This window comes from Myotis davidii, unplaced genomic scaffold (genome assembly GCF_000327345.1).
Source record: "Myotis davidii unplaced genomic scaffold, ASM32734v1 scaffold38, whole genome shotgun sequence".
Classification (NCBI taxonomy): Eukaryota; Metazoa; Chordata; class Mammalia; order Chiroptera; family Vespertilionidae; genus Myotis; species Myotis davidii.
The window spans coordinates 1,347,003-1,360,989 of NW_006291383.1; the positions used below are offsets into that span (position 1 = coordinate 1,347,003).

General features: G+C 49.5%; 1 protein-coding gene across 1 annotated transcript in view; it reads right to left on the reverse strand.

The window, feature by feature from the left end:
• Nucleotides 1-13,981, reverse strand: part of ONECUT2 (one cut homeobox 2) — a 59,674-nt gene extending 45,693 nt beyond the window's left edge. The window contains exon 1 of the mRNA XM_006764452.2: nt 13,281-13,981. Coding sequence (XP_006764515.1) covers nt 13,281-13,917 — 637 coding nt within the window. The 5' untranslated portion in view covers nt 13,918-13,981. The remainder of the gene's footprint in view (nt 1-13,280) is intronic.
• Between the last annotated feature and the right edge of the window lie 6 nt (nt 13,982-13,987).

Consider the following 13,987-nt stretch of genomic DNA (forward strand, 5'->3'; position numbering starts at 1 on the left):
CAAGAGGAGCCCAGAAAGGAGGCTGAGAAGGAGAGATCAGAATGTTAAAAAGAAAAATAAGGGAGTATAGTATTTCAGAAGTCAGGAGAAGAAAGGGAAAGCAAAAGGTGGTCAGCAGTGTGTCAAATTCTGTGCAGAGGCCAGATTAAGAACTAAGAAGTGTCCATTGGATTTGGCTACAAACACCTCAATAGTGACATTAGTAAGAGCAGGTTTAGTAAACAGGTGTGGGTGGAACCAGACTAAAGCACTGGGCCTGAAATAGGAGGTTAGAAATAGGCACTGAATTATAGTAACTCTTTCTAGAAGTGAAAGGGAGGAAGGAAGAGATAAACCTAGAACAGGTGTTGTGGGGAACATTAAAAAACAAATGATAGACGAGCCCAGCAGGTGTGCTCAGTGGTTGAGCATCGACCTATGAACCAGGAGATCACGGTTCGATTCCTGGTCAGAGCACATGCCTGGGTTGTGGGCTCAATCAATTGATCCCAGTGTGGGACGGGAAGGAGGCAGCCAATCAGTGATTCTCTCTCATCATTGATGTTTCTATCTCTCTCTTACTCTCTGAAATCAATAAAAATAATTTACAAAAAACCAGAAGACACTGAAACACAAAAATACTGATGGGAAGTGTTTTATGAGCACAGAAAAACTTGGAGCCCTAAGAAGGCAGGAGAGGCAGGGGCCCAGAATCAGGTCAAGGAATTGGCCTTTCAATAGGAAGACTGTCTCTTCCTTTTCAGAGGAATTTTTAGAAAATGATGAGAGGGATTAGAGTTGGGAATGAATAAAGAATTCACTCTTGTGCCTTGAACATGAACTAAAGTGAACTCATTCACTGAGTTCATTAGGCATACAGTAGGAGGCAACTGAATCCAAGATTTTAAAAAACCTTTTAGATTTAGGAATTTATCATACTGTTTCAGAAAAGTAAAAAGTTCTTTCACTCTACACACTTTTTAGTATTTAAAATCAAAGAAGACTATAGGCGAGGTCCTGTTTACACAGCAGTCTTGTCAAAATATTCTTTTAAAACCACATTGAGTTCACGAGATGAGAAATGCATTTAGTGCCATCTTGCCGAGTAGACTGGTTTATTTTTAAATTTAATTTATGGGGTGACATTGGTTAATAAAATTATGTAGGTTTCAGGTGTACAATTCTATAATACATCATCTGTATATTGTATTGTGTGTTCACCACCCCAAGCCATTTATCCCCTGTTTTCTATCTTCTACCTTCGCCCACACCCCTTTCCCTCTGGTAATCACTACACTGTTATCTGTGTCTATGGACTGCCTTATTTTTAATAAAATGCAGTGATGCATACAAAAAAGACTTAAAAAAGAACTTTGCTAAAAAAACGCTGGATGACAAAAACCTTTTTAAAAAAAAGCACTTTGCTTCCTGTCAAATCCATTTTACTGGAAAAGATTTTGATAGTGCAAATTCAAAGATCATACAGCTTGAAGAAACTGCTTTTATCAGTGTTTACTAAACAGATCTAAAACAAGTTCTTATATCTGACTCAAATATATTCTCGAAAATATGTTCCTATTCATTTTTAGAGCAAAATTGTAGATATTTAAACACAGAAAATCATTTTTTCAACATTGAGAATCAATACTTGACCAGATTAATTTTGGGCTGGATTTTCTTTCCTCCTTTCATCCAAGAGCCACTTGGAATTTAAAAGTGAATTGTCACAGGGAAGAAAATCTCATTTCTCATACCCTTGACTTTCTTTTAAAGGGGACACACTTGTCTGTTGCTATGCGCCACCTCCCTTCAGTAATAAATTAGGTTTGAAGTATAAAATTCCTTGAAATAAAGCAAGAGTTTTACATTTTAATTAGCTTTGGGAAAGCAAAGGCCATTTTACTAGAAATGCATAAAGATGTGAATTGTCCCCAATTATAGGCCAAAAGGACCCACCTGCCTCTTTTCCCTGGAATAAGAACACAAAGCAGAGCAGCCAGAGTCAGGGGTCAGTGCCTAGTGTCAGCTCCCACCCTGGTCAAGGCTGTAGCACTCCACTGTGTGGCTTGGGGGAAGTGACTCAACCATTGGCCCAAAACAGCTGTGGAGAGACACTTCTTAAAGAGAACCCCATCAAGGATGACTCTCCTGAAATCAAACCCGGTTTCTAAATTTTTTGGAGATAGTGCTGTCCCGTAGCTGGTTCTCCCTTCAACATTTTGCTGATATAAAGTGACAGTATTGTTTAATATAATGAAAGCCATGTTTTCAAAAATCAGAAGTATGTGGGGGAGAAAGTATCCATTTGTGTATACCTGTGTGTGTGGTGGTGTTGTTGGGGGGTGGGCAACCAGACTGTAAACCTTGAGAGGAAATCTGAAATATCACGTTGAGAGCAGCAGTGACTGCAGAAGGCAGAACATCGTGAAAATAGTTTAATCCCTCCAGCCCCGACTCAAAAACTAAAGGTAATGGTCTTCCTCTTTGTAAGGAAAGGGTCATTTAGCACCTTTTGTCCTGTCTTCACCAATGCCTCCTCTCCCTTTGTTATCGCTGATCTCCTTAGAGAACCAGAGTCACCACGGGTGCAAGAGGAAAATCTGAGGCTCTGTTCAGTCTGGGGGGGCAGGGGGTGTGGAGAGGGGCACTGAGATCTAGAGAGCTGGAGCTACTGATCAGGGCGCTGCCCGGATTTAACCCCATAGAGGGCCCAGCTCCAGGTTGAGATGGAAACTCGCTCAGATTGCAGCCCCCCTGAGCGCTTGGCTCTGGGCTCCCCATGGCGCTGTTCGTGGTGCTGAAGCCTGCGCCCAAGCGTGGAGTCAGCAACCCACCCACAGGCGCTAGGCTGCCAGGGGCTTTGGGTCTGATCGATGTGAGCCGAGTCTGGAAACAGTTGCTGCCCACAGAGCTACAGCCAGCTCCACAGCTTGGCTCCCAGTCTAGCTCAATGGCTCACTTCTTTGCAATTGCAAAATGCCTGGTTCACTTTTTCTCTTCCCAGGAGATTTCACAGAGCCCACCTCTGGCTCGCTGCTTTGGCATATCTCTTTCCTGATGTCCTCCCTGCCCATACTAATTCTCTTCTACCCTCTCACTTTTGTGCAATATTTTACCTTTTCAGAACACCTTACAGTTGGTATAGCCCTCACTGGCACCATCAATTGAACCATTTCTCTTACACACATAACCATTCCCCTCCTCTCCCACAGATTATTTTCTTTTCTTTTTTTCTTTTTTTTTTGCTGTCTCTGCCCCTCTTTCTCCAAGCACTTTCCATCTAAGCAGGAGACTATTATCTCAATGTGCAGACTATAACCGCACACAGCAGAATCACTGATTTCTCTTTGGCAATGAATGAGAAAAGGCAGAAGTTAGAGTCCCAAATGACCAGGAATAAGTCCCAGAAGAAATGTCTAGGAAAATATAGGTAGTGGTCAGGAGGATGAGGAATAGGGACCCAGATCTAGGAACAAAGTGGAGGAAGGGACCTGAGCCTTGTGGGAGGCTGCAGGCTCATTGCAGTGAGATGACTCCCGGCAGGTGGCACTCTAGTTCAAGGTGCTCTCCAGGAAGCCTTAACTGCTGAGTCCACCCCAACCCTCTTTCTGTTAAACAACCCCCCGAGCCCTGTTTGGAGGTCTGTCTTCCTCTTGATCCAAGCACTTATCCAGACTATATTCCTGCTAAAAAGCAGCGTTTGCACAATTCTATTTACTGTAACTCACACGGATGAAGAGAACATAAATAGAAAAGAAAGGGTCAGTGGGAGGATTCTTTTCTGATGTGATTGATGGTACTCAGATCAAAATTGTTTAATCATCAATAACGTGATTCAGCAACTGGGAAATGTGAATAAGTTTTGTAACTGCTTGCTGTGCTCAAAGCCCTGGAGGGGCCCACTCGGTTGGGCCAAGTTTGGGGAGGGCAATGCCAGCAGGATGCGCCCTCCCTCCTACCAGGGCAGAGCTAGCTGTGCCTACAGCCTGGCTGGCCTGACCTTTGGCTTCTGCCGCAGGAGCGCCGTTGGGCCGGGGTTAATGGCACTTTGCAGGGTGCTCCAATTGAGTAAACAAAAAATGTCTTGCCCTGTTCTAATGGAGCACATTATTCTGAGGCCTCAGCCTTCATCCAGGCCCCTGCAGCTGCTCTGCAGGTCAGTGCTACCAATAAAGCAATTAGCCAATGAGAAAACTCTTCTTCCCTGAGGGGGACTCTAGGGCTTTGTTGCAGTTGCTATGCTTTGCTTTGGGGTTTTAAACAGGCAGCCCAAGTTGATCTGTGCCTCTTACATCAGACTCCAGGATGAGGGCAGTGAAATTGTGTGTTTGCTGAGTGTGATATTTTAAGGGACTTCTAGTTAAACACAGCCTGGAGAGCTCACTGCTTCCTGTTCAATTAACCTGAACCAAAGCTGAACTCTGCCCTTTGAACTCACTCAGCAGATAAATACATTAGCTCACCTAAGGAATCATTAATATTTTTCAATCACATAAAACAAACATGAATATCTGAACACAACCCAAGAGATAACCAATTAGGAATTGCACAGGCACCATGTTGGGGGTGAAAAAAATCACAAATGGATGTTATTCACAGAACCAAAGGGTCAAGGAAGAAAGGAAATGGATCGAGCCAACAGTTCTGGAAACAAAGAGGACTTTCATGTTCATGTCTGCAAACACAAGCAAGACTGAACAATATTTAGCAATTCCTAGTCCATCTACACTGCTCTGTAAGAAAAGTTGTACCTTACTGTTGCCCTAGTCTCTACCCACTTCCATCAGAACACACAACTCCAAACCCACTCTCAGTATCCATGCTCATATACAGAGTCCCCAGAAAATACTGCATTGTCTGAGGACAATTCTATTCCTGATTTGCTACAAATGAACCAAAATAATTTCTGTGGAAGTATTACCGCTTTGAAGTGAACCAGCTTAAGTGAACCAAGCCAGTGGATTGATTGAAATAATTTTACAGTGGAAAATGATGTTCCACAAATGTTGCTACTCTAGCATGTAAACAGGTTTTCTTTGGTTGGGAAAAAAAAAAGAGAGATGCTAAATACATCCATTTTGTCTTTATCTCTGCATGTCATCTTAGAAGAATGAGAAAAACACCCCCAATCAAATCATTACACATTTCAGTTTGATTCAATTTCACTTCCCACAATTCTGCCTCCTGACCCCTCCCCTCCTACTCTCTTTTCATTTCTGTCTGGTTTGGAGTGTGGGCTTAATGCCCAGCTATCCTAGATGAGAACACTTAAAGGAATATCACAAGTGCGAAGGGTAAATCTATTGAACGAGGGTCTTTAACTATGTGGTTTCCTTAAAGGGAAAGGTTGGATCAATAGGATCAATATGAAAGGTTTCCCTGGCCCTACATAAAAGGGTAAGGGCTTCTCTTTTCACTGGTTTAACTTTACTCTCTGACAAATGCAAATCAATGGATCTGTGTTTACAACAGATTCCCTAACAGACTCAACTTGGGTAAAGCCCAGAGCCTCGCCCTGGGGGTGGGGAGTCCAAACCTGATCTAGAGGGATGCTCTAGGGCAGAGCTCCATGATCAAGGCCCTGGGGATGCAGTGGGGAGTGAGCTGGCATGGCTACCAATCATCCTTAATGAAGGGGCTTGCTGTCCACTGGGATCCCGCTGCTGCTTTCTGTGGCTTCTCCAAACAGGGCAGAAAAATGGAAGAAACCCATTCCTCCAAGCACATGACACAATGTGAACATAAAGCCCAAATTCCTGGGATCTGGTGAGCTAGTCAACCTTGTTTCCTACAAAAATAAATGTGGGAGGCTGACAACACAGGAATCTGCAGTGAAATATCTACAATTGCAGCAGCACAAGTGTGTGAGCTCTGGAATGCTCTTTCTGCCCTTTCTTAGGTGGTAACTGGCTCTCTTAGCAACGACAAGGCAAACCACTAAAACTGGATTCTTTTCCCCTTAATTTTACCTTTCCCTTTAAAAATGTGATGTTTTCCAGAGATTACATGACTTCAAGTCAATAGCAGTTACAGAGAAATTATTTTTCTTCCTGCAGGAGAAAGTATATGTATATTTGATTACATGAGCCAAAGTCCAATGCTGATTAAATTACACTGGAGGTGTGCTTCCAACCCAAACAGAGTCTGCTTTCTACAGAAGAGTAATGGATCTTCAAATGGCGAGAGAGGCGTCAAGGTGGAGGGCAGAGTCTCCCTTCCCTCTGGGAAAATTTGCATGGGCAGTTTTTCACAACAAATGTCCACAGCTTCTAGGAACCCTACCCCTCAAGTGAGACTCTATCTGCACCCCCTGCAGCCTGCCTCTATGCATTGCCTATCTACACCTTTTCAGGCACCAGGTGGGCTGACTTACTCAATCATCTTCCCTACCTCCTCCTCCCTTCCTGTCCCTTCAAAAACCTGTGCATGTTTATTTTCAGTCTTTATCTTGAGACATGGAAATAAAAAAAGCCTTTCCCAAAGTCACTGAAGTGGATTAGGGGGGCAGATTGGGTGATGAGGGGTGATGATGCCCCCCTCCCTACCCATCTTCAACAGGCTCTGCACCTGACAGCATAAATGGCCCCATTAGGCTTCCTCATCATGGTCTTTCCCCACAAAAAAGGTATCCCCCCTGGATGAAGCAACTTTCCCCAGGTCAGGAAAAACAAGGGTCTGTGAGTGGTCAGGGGTGAACATAATCCAGAGGGTCTTTGAAGTTTAATGCCCAGGGTGCCTCAATATTCACCCTTTTCCCCAGGGCCCTTTATCCAGACAGTTATTTCTATTTAATTCCCTCCTCATTTCCCTTCCTTTGGCAGGAACCCAGAAACTAAATCTTTCTGCTTCTCCTCTGAGAATTTCATTTCTCCAGGGAGTCTCCCTACATGAAACCACTTTTCCTGAACACAGTGTCTGCCACCACCATCACCAGCCATAGCATGTGGGGCGCAGTACTTTCTTCCTGAGAACTCCTCAAACCTCTTGCTCTAATCTTCCTTTAGAAAAAGGTTCTAATGGCGAGAAAACCCACAGGTGACCCTAAAATGGTGTTTGGGGTTGAAACAGCAGGAGAAGCAGGTTCTCCGTCTCTCAGGGTTCAGGCCTGGAGCTGGGGAAGGTAAGCCATGAGGGGCAGGTCCCTGTTGCCTCTGTGCAGACCTGGCTCAAGAGGGGAGTGGGGCAGTCTCCGTTGGAGACACAGAGAATCTGGGGAATCAGTTTCCGCTCTGCACCACCCTCACCACTCACCAGGATTCTCACCCTGTTTTGGGATTCTAAGATGGGGGTGGGGGAGAGTCTAAGACCCCAATCTCCAAAATGCCATTCAACCCTCAGAGAAGAACATAGGGATCCTTATTGTGGGGCATGTGGGGAGGGGCAATTGTCTGCCCCTAACCGAAGGAAAGCACCTACCTTCAGTTTCTGTATCTGATCACGGATCACCTGACCTAGTTCACAGTAGTTTTCAGGAGCGGGGTAAGGGCACTTTCTGACTAGGAATCAAGAAGCTATATCGAAGCTCCCTTCTTAAACAGATGCTACTGGTGGGAAGATGACCCTTGTGAGGGGAGGACAGAAAGAAAAACCCATTGATCCTATGTCACAACTCCAAGCAGAACAATTCTCCCCCACCCTCCTTCCTTCCTCCTTTTTCTCATTTCATTCTTGGAGAAGGAAAGAAAATTCCTTTCCTTCTGGATTGAGACCATCTCTGAAAGGAAAAGCTTAGCTTTCTCCAATTGGAGTAATAATTTCAAGAAACCGGAACAATTAAGCTCTGGTCTCACCCTCACTCTATCTCACCTCTTTCCTGTTTTCTAGACAAATTCACCTTTACTGTTCTTTCTGGGAGAATAATCCACAGTTTGGCAAGGGAACCGTTGGCAGGGTGTGGGCAGGAAGGAACAGCTCAGATGGTCTTTCTTTTCTGACCAGGACCGGTTACCCAGGGCAAACCTCCCTGCCTGCCTAGAGGAGAGCCCCAGTTCTCTCCCGCTGGAGGGAAGAGGAGGGCATGGTGGAGAGGTCTTCCAGTCTGGTTCTACCTTCCCGCCCCAGCCCGGGTAGGAAACAAGACTCTTCCCAGGTTGGTCTAATTGGCCTGCTGCAGAGCAGACATTTCTGCGGAATGAAGCCCAGGTCTTTGTCATCAGGCTGCGTTTAATTGTCCAACTAATGCATCTGTGTGCAAAGCCTGCGAATGGGGACATTTAATGCGAATGAGCTCTCTCTTTTAATGAGAACAGTCGAAGATGAGAGGGGATCCACGGATCCGGAAGCTGCGGGGTTAGCAGGCAGCTTTAGAGACGTTTGCAAAGTAGGTTTTGGTTATTCCCGCATATGAAGGGGGTCACTGAATTTCCTACATGGTTTCAATGGAGGAACGAAGTTGCCCGGGGCCCTGCTGGAGCAGATGTAGGGGCCTGGGGGAGGGGGAGAGGACTCCTCCAGGACAAGGAAGCTGGGAGGCCTGGTGCAAAGCCCACACACAGCCACCTGCAGAGCCAGTGGCGGGAGCGGGAGCGCAGAAAACGCAGGAAGCGGTGTGCGCGCGCAGGGGAGCTGGGGAAGTAGGCGGGCAGTCCTGCGACCGGAGAAAGCCTCGGGTATCTGGGGCCGCTCCGGGGAGGAGCTGCAGGCAGACCCGAGAACCCGCCTGGAGCTGGGGCAGCAGCGCGGCAGGGAGCGCGTGAGCCGGGGCGAGCGCTCTGCTGGGAACGGTCGGGCTTACTGGAAACGCGCCGGATCAGGTTCCAGATCAATGAAATCTGGGTCCACACGTTTACGTTATTGTTGCCAGCATTAATGCTCTTTTAATCTTCTAAACATTATCAGCATCGATCTCCCTCCATATACACATTTGTTTGAGAAAGTGACATAACCACACAGTGGAAAGCCTGGAATAAAAATAAATGCGCAGCCTCTCTCGTCCAGGGCGCCGGCTGGCCTGGACTGCGTCTCTCGCGCGGCTTCGCTACTCTCCTCACATCCCGCCTCCTGGGGCCGCTCCCGTCCACCCTAATGCGTGTTGGGGAGGTGTTCTACCCGCACTCGGGGCTTGACCAGGCAAGGACAGTAGCGAGAGCTTTTTAATTATTAATCCCACCATCCAGCAGGCGAAAATATCGCGTGTTCCCTACCGACCTGGTTGCCTGTGGCCTCTTGGCCACGATCCCGAACTAAATGTAGCGAGAGCTGGGCTGAGGTGGGCAGGGAGCCTTGGGGTGGGGGGGGGGGGGTGGAGTGGGGAGAGGTCTGCGAATGAAGTCCCCATTCTCTCTCCTTGATTTAGGAGGTGCTTGACGGAGGTGTACCCTAAGACACCCTCCTCCCTGCCCCGCTCAGAAGCAGACGGGCACACAGTTGGTGCCCTGCCATGCTCACTGCTGCAGCCTCAGGTGGCCCGGCGGCATCTGGTCGGGTTGGTTAAGAGCCCTCTGCTGCGGGAACAGAGTTGGTTCCAGATTGACCAGTGGGAGTTGCTGCCCGAAGAGGGCCGGAATCCGTCCACCGCTGGGACTGGAGGCAGATTCCTAGCAGAACACTCGGGAGCCCAGGTTACAGGGTATGTTGGCAAGGACTGAGGGCTCTGCTTTGTCTTCTGGGCGTTGGAGGCAACACTCCGATCACTGAGGGCCTCGATTTTTCCTCGGTGGGGCCCCAGGTTCTTGCCTGGGTTCTCTCCCTCTTTGTTCCTGTTTGTGCCTTGGTTTAGAGCAGTGGTTCTCAACCTTCCTAATGCCCCGACCCTTTAATACAGTGCCTCATGTTGTGGTGACCCCCAATTTCATTGTTACAAATTGAACATAATTAAAGCATAGTGATTAATCACAAAAACAATATGTAATTATATATGTGTTTTCCGATGGTCTTAGGCGACCCCTGTGAAAGGGTCGTTCGACCCCCAAAGGGGTCGCGACCCACAGGTTGAGAACCGCTGGTTTAGGCTTTTCTTGGGCAAGGTGGAGAGTGTTGGTTCTTGAACCCGTGGGAGTGTGTCCTCCCAGCCTCTGCCACAATTCATAAAAACTGCCCTGCAGGAGCCAGCCTTGGGAAACCCCTGAAGAGGCCCAGCTGGGGGCAGTTGCTGCCTCTGCCACCCTTTCCAAACGAAATCTCAAATCTCGCACTTGGAGTCCATTTCTCTGAAGCCTAGTGCTGGGGCAATCTGAGTTTCCTGACGTCTCCTCCCTTCCCTCTTGAAATGCTACCTTGAGCTGTGTATACACCCAGGAGGTGGGCAGGGAGAGAGGAAGGACCTGCTTCTGTTGTGACGGTGTGCTTCACCTAAGGGTGAGGTTGCAGGCGAAGGTCCAAATCAGACATCTTAATTCTTACGTCCCTCAAACCCCTGTCTGCTTGGGCCTCTGGCAAGACCCAGAGGGGCCCAAAATGAGAAAAGAAAAGGAAACTAAAAGGAGATAGATAGATAGATAGATAGATAGATAGATAGATAGAGCGAGCCTTGTCTGGAGCGGGAGTGGGGGGTTGGGGGTGGCACCACTTCTAGGCACAGGGCTGGGAGACAAGGCCCAGCAGTCCTGTGGAGCTACTAGGATTGTTTAACCCCTGGAACCGGAGCCCAACAGTGTGGGATGATTCCAATCGATCGATATTCCTGGCGGAGAAGGCCTCAGCTTTTCTTCTCCATTTGCTCCAGTCCCCTCGTGCTCCCGAGTATATAATACCTACTTACCAACCCAGCTTCTGTGTCAGTGTCTGAAGAGACTGATCTACCGACCCCAAACTGAAAAGCCTTCTATGTAATAATGACCACTCAACACGCTTGTAGTTGCTGATAGAATGACCAGATAAAAAGGCTAAAGCTCTTGTCCCTTTTCAACTTGGGGTAATAAAACAGACACACCAAATTTGAATGCTTGAAGCATTCAGGAGGAATTTCCCACTCTCTGAACGAGGCAGTTTCAGAGGCAGTTTCGGGGCTCCTCCTAAAAGCCCCAGAGGAGTCATCCTGGGACTCTCAATGGTGGGGTTCCCGCAGAATTGCCACACTTACCCTTCAACCCAGCAAGCTTGGGGTCATTTCCGACTGCTAACAGTAAAACATGACTTGCCACACCACCGTCAGATACATAGGCAGGAAGGCAGTGCTTTGCTTTTTTTGTTTTTTTTTTTAGCTCTGTCCTTTGCTCCACAGGCGTGAGGGGGCGACAGCGCTCTGAGATGGGCTGGAATGGAATAGCTGTCATCCAGCCTTTAACTGTACCCCCCAAAGACCAGCTGCCAAGTTCCTTCTGGCCCCCTATGTCCAGGAAGGTAGCACGTGCTAGAGCTCTCAGGAGAGAGACTGAGGGGGGGGGGCAAAAGAGGGGGGGACTAAGACAAAAGGGAACCACACTGTAGGGAATTGTCAGTAAACCTCCAATTTAAATCTCACCGCTACTATCTATTCGCTGCTTAATCTTTGCTAGGAACCAAGAGCAAATCAGAGAAAAATGTAGGAGAGGATGAAGACCAAGCTAAAGGAGAGAGATAAAGTAGACATCTAAATGCAAGCAAAAGTACTTGGAGTTCCCCGATTTGACAAAGCTCTTTCGGGCAAAGCTAGTTTTCTTTTTATCTTCTCAGATCATCACCGTGGGCCGCTGGAGGCAAAGGCTGAGGTGGTCAGATCGGAAACGCCCCCTCCCCAAGCCTGGGTGAAAATGCTGTCTGTCACGTCCCCCAGGCCGGTCTGGTGTCGGTAGAGTGCACCCCATAAGCCAGGCTGGGCGGTGCGAGGAAAGCCCGGGGCGTGGGAGAGGAAGCCGTGCTTTCCCCTCCGGAAGCGCGTTGTGTGCGGCCGGCTCAGAACCCACAGAACCGCGTGGGTCGCACTGTCCCTGCCTATGGAAATCACTGCCACTACGACTTATCCCCCTGATGGCCCGCGGGCCCCCGAGAGATCGCTCCAGTCCAAGAGAAGCTGCCCAACCCTGTTTGCAGCATGGTACAGTGTGTCCGCCCCAGTGGGGTGCCTGGACACTTAGACCCTATGGGCCCGCGGCTGGATCCTAAGGACAGCGCGACTGCCACGCGCACCTCGCTGGCTCTGTGCGCACAAAAGCGCGCAACTGCAAGAAAGGCGCAGCCACTGCTGCGTTTTTCTCTACAGCTCCCGCCGCCCACGCAGGAGGTGTCCGTGCTCCTAGAACAATAGAGGGCTGTACCTCGCGGCTCCGCCGCTAGAGGAGGCACAAAGAGCCAAGGCAGCTCCAGAACAATGTAACCAGCGCATCAACTCGTCCCCTCCCGCAGGTCGTCGGCCCTCCCCGCCGCGGCGCGACGCGCACAATCAGCGTCCGCTTAATGCAAAGGCGGAGCCTGTAGCCCGCGGCCAAGACGCATTAACTAACCTGCATCTTAATTTCTCAGCACCTCTTCCCTGAGAGCGCCTAACCTCTCTCCAAGCCCAGCCAAACCTCGGCAAATCCCAGCAAACGCTAGGAGCGGGGCAAGGGCGGCTGGCAAGTGAGGCACAGCGCTCTCCATTCTTAGTTTCTCTTCCCCCATTCTCCCGGAGGTTAATGTGGCAGTCCAGACCCTCATCCTTGCACCCTCCCCGCTGTGGACAGTAACATGGGAGCTAGCCCAAGTTGGTTTTTTGGGTCAGAAAGTCCCTGCGCCAACGCCAAGGCCGAAGAAGGGCTCAGGAAGCGCTGTTACAGTCTAGGGAGCCACCAGTTCCCGGTGCGGGCAAGGCTGTGTGTGACTCCTGCCAATAATCAAAGAAGTTTGCCTGATGTGGTGGGTAGGAGAACAGAGAGATCTCTTTCTCTTCTGAAGAGCAAAGCCCCTCAACCGACTCCATACAGGGAGACTAGGCAGTTTGGGAAACTGAAATGTATTGTTTAAGCAAGTGTTCAAGTGCACAGGGTTTTGAACAAGGGCAATACCTGGTCTCCGTGAGTCCTGGAAAAAGAGGGCTCCTGGTGGATACCGGGCACCCCATCTCCCCTCGGAAAGAGAGGGCAAAATTGACACATTGAGGGAGGCAAATGAAACACGTGTGTGTGTGTGTGTGTGTGTGTATGTGTGTGTGTGTGTGTGTAAGGGGGAGTCGGTAGATCAAAGCTGTAGACAAGGAGGAAGGAAAAGAAAAACAGAAGAAGGGAGAGCAAAAGGAAGAGGAGGAAGAGAGAAAGAGGAAATGGAACAAGGAATAAAGTCAAGAACAGGAAGTCTGTAGGGGATAGCAGGAGAGAACCCCGAGAAGTGCTAGGTGCGCTGACCCGCGGCCACAAGCACCCAGAGTCCTCTCCCCAGCAGCGTGGCTCCAGGCGACTCCCTGGGCTTACCTGCCAGGCGCAAGGCGGACATGCGCTGGAACTCCGGCTCCTGCAGCCACTTCCACATCCTGCGGAAGGTCTCCCTGCCAGATTTGAGTTTACTCCACGGCTTTGGGTTCCGGAGCAGGTCGGAGAGAGTCCCCTGAGACCGGCACAGCACCCTCTGCGCGAAGATCGCCTGCGGAATGCTGTAGCGCTTCAGCTCGGCGGTGATGCGCTGGGCCACCTCTTTGGTGTTGATCTCCTCCAGCTGGCCAGATGTGGCCACCTGCGAGCCCGACGAGGACGAGGGTGGACGTTCGCGGCTGGGTGCCAGCACTGGCCCGTGGGACTGAGCGTGACCCGGGTGGTGCAGGCCATTGAGGTGCGACATCATGGCCGCGGGCGGGGTGCCCAGGCCCCGGGACAGGTGCTGCTCACCGCGGGTCAGCATGGCAGTGTGGTGCGCGTCGAAGTTGGGGCTGAGCATTTTGTCGTGGCCCGGCGGCCCATAGTTGGGCAGGCTCTGCTGCGCGTTGTGGAGGCCACCCAGCCCGTTGCCCAACGGCGTGGCGCCCAGCGGGGACAGGCTCTGGCTCATGCCCGGCATCTCCTTGTAGGGGCTGTAGAGGTTGTTCATGGCCGGGAGCCCGCGTTCATCGCGCATGAGGGTGAAGCTGCCGCTGACGTTGCCCGACAGGCGCTGGTGGTGGTGGTGGTGGTGATGGTGGTGGGGG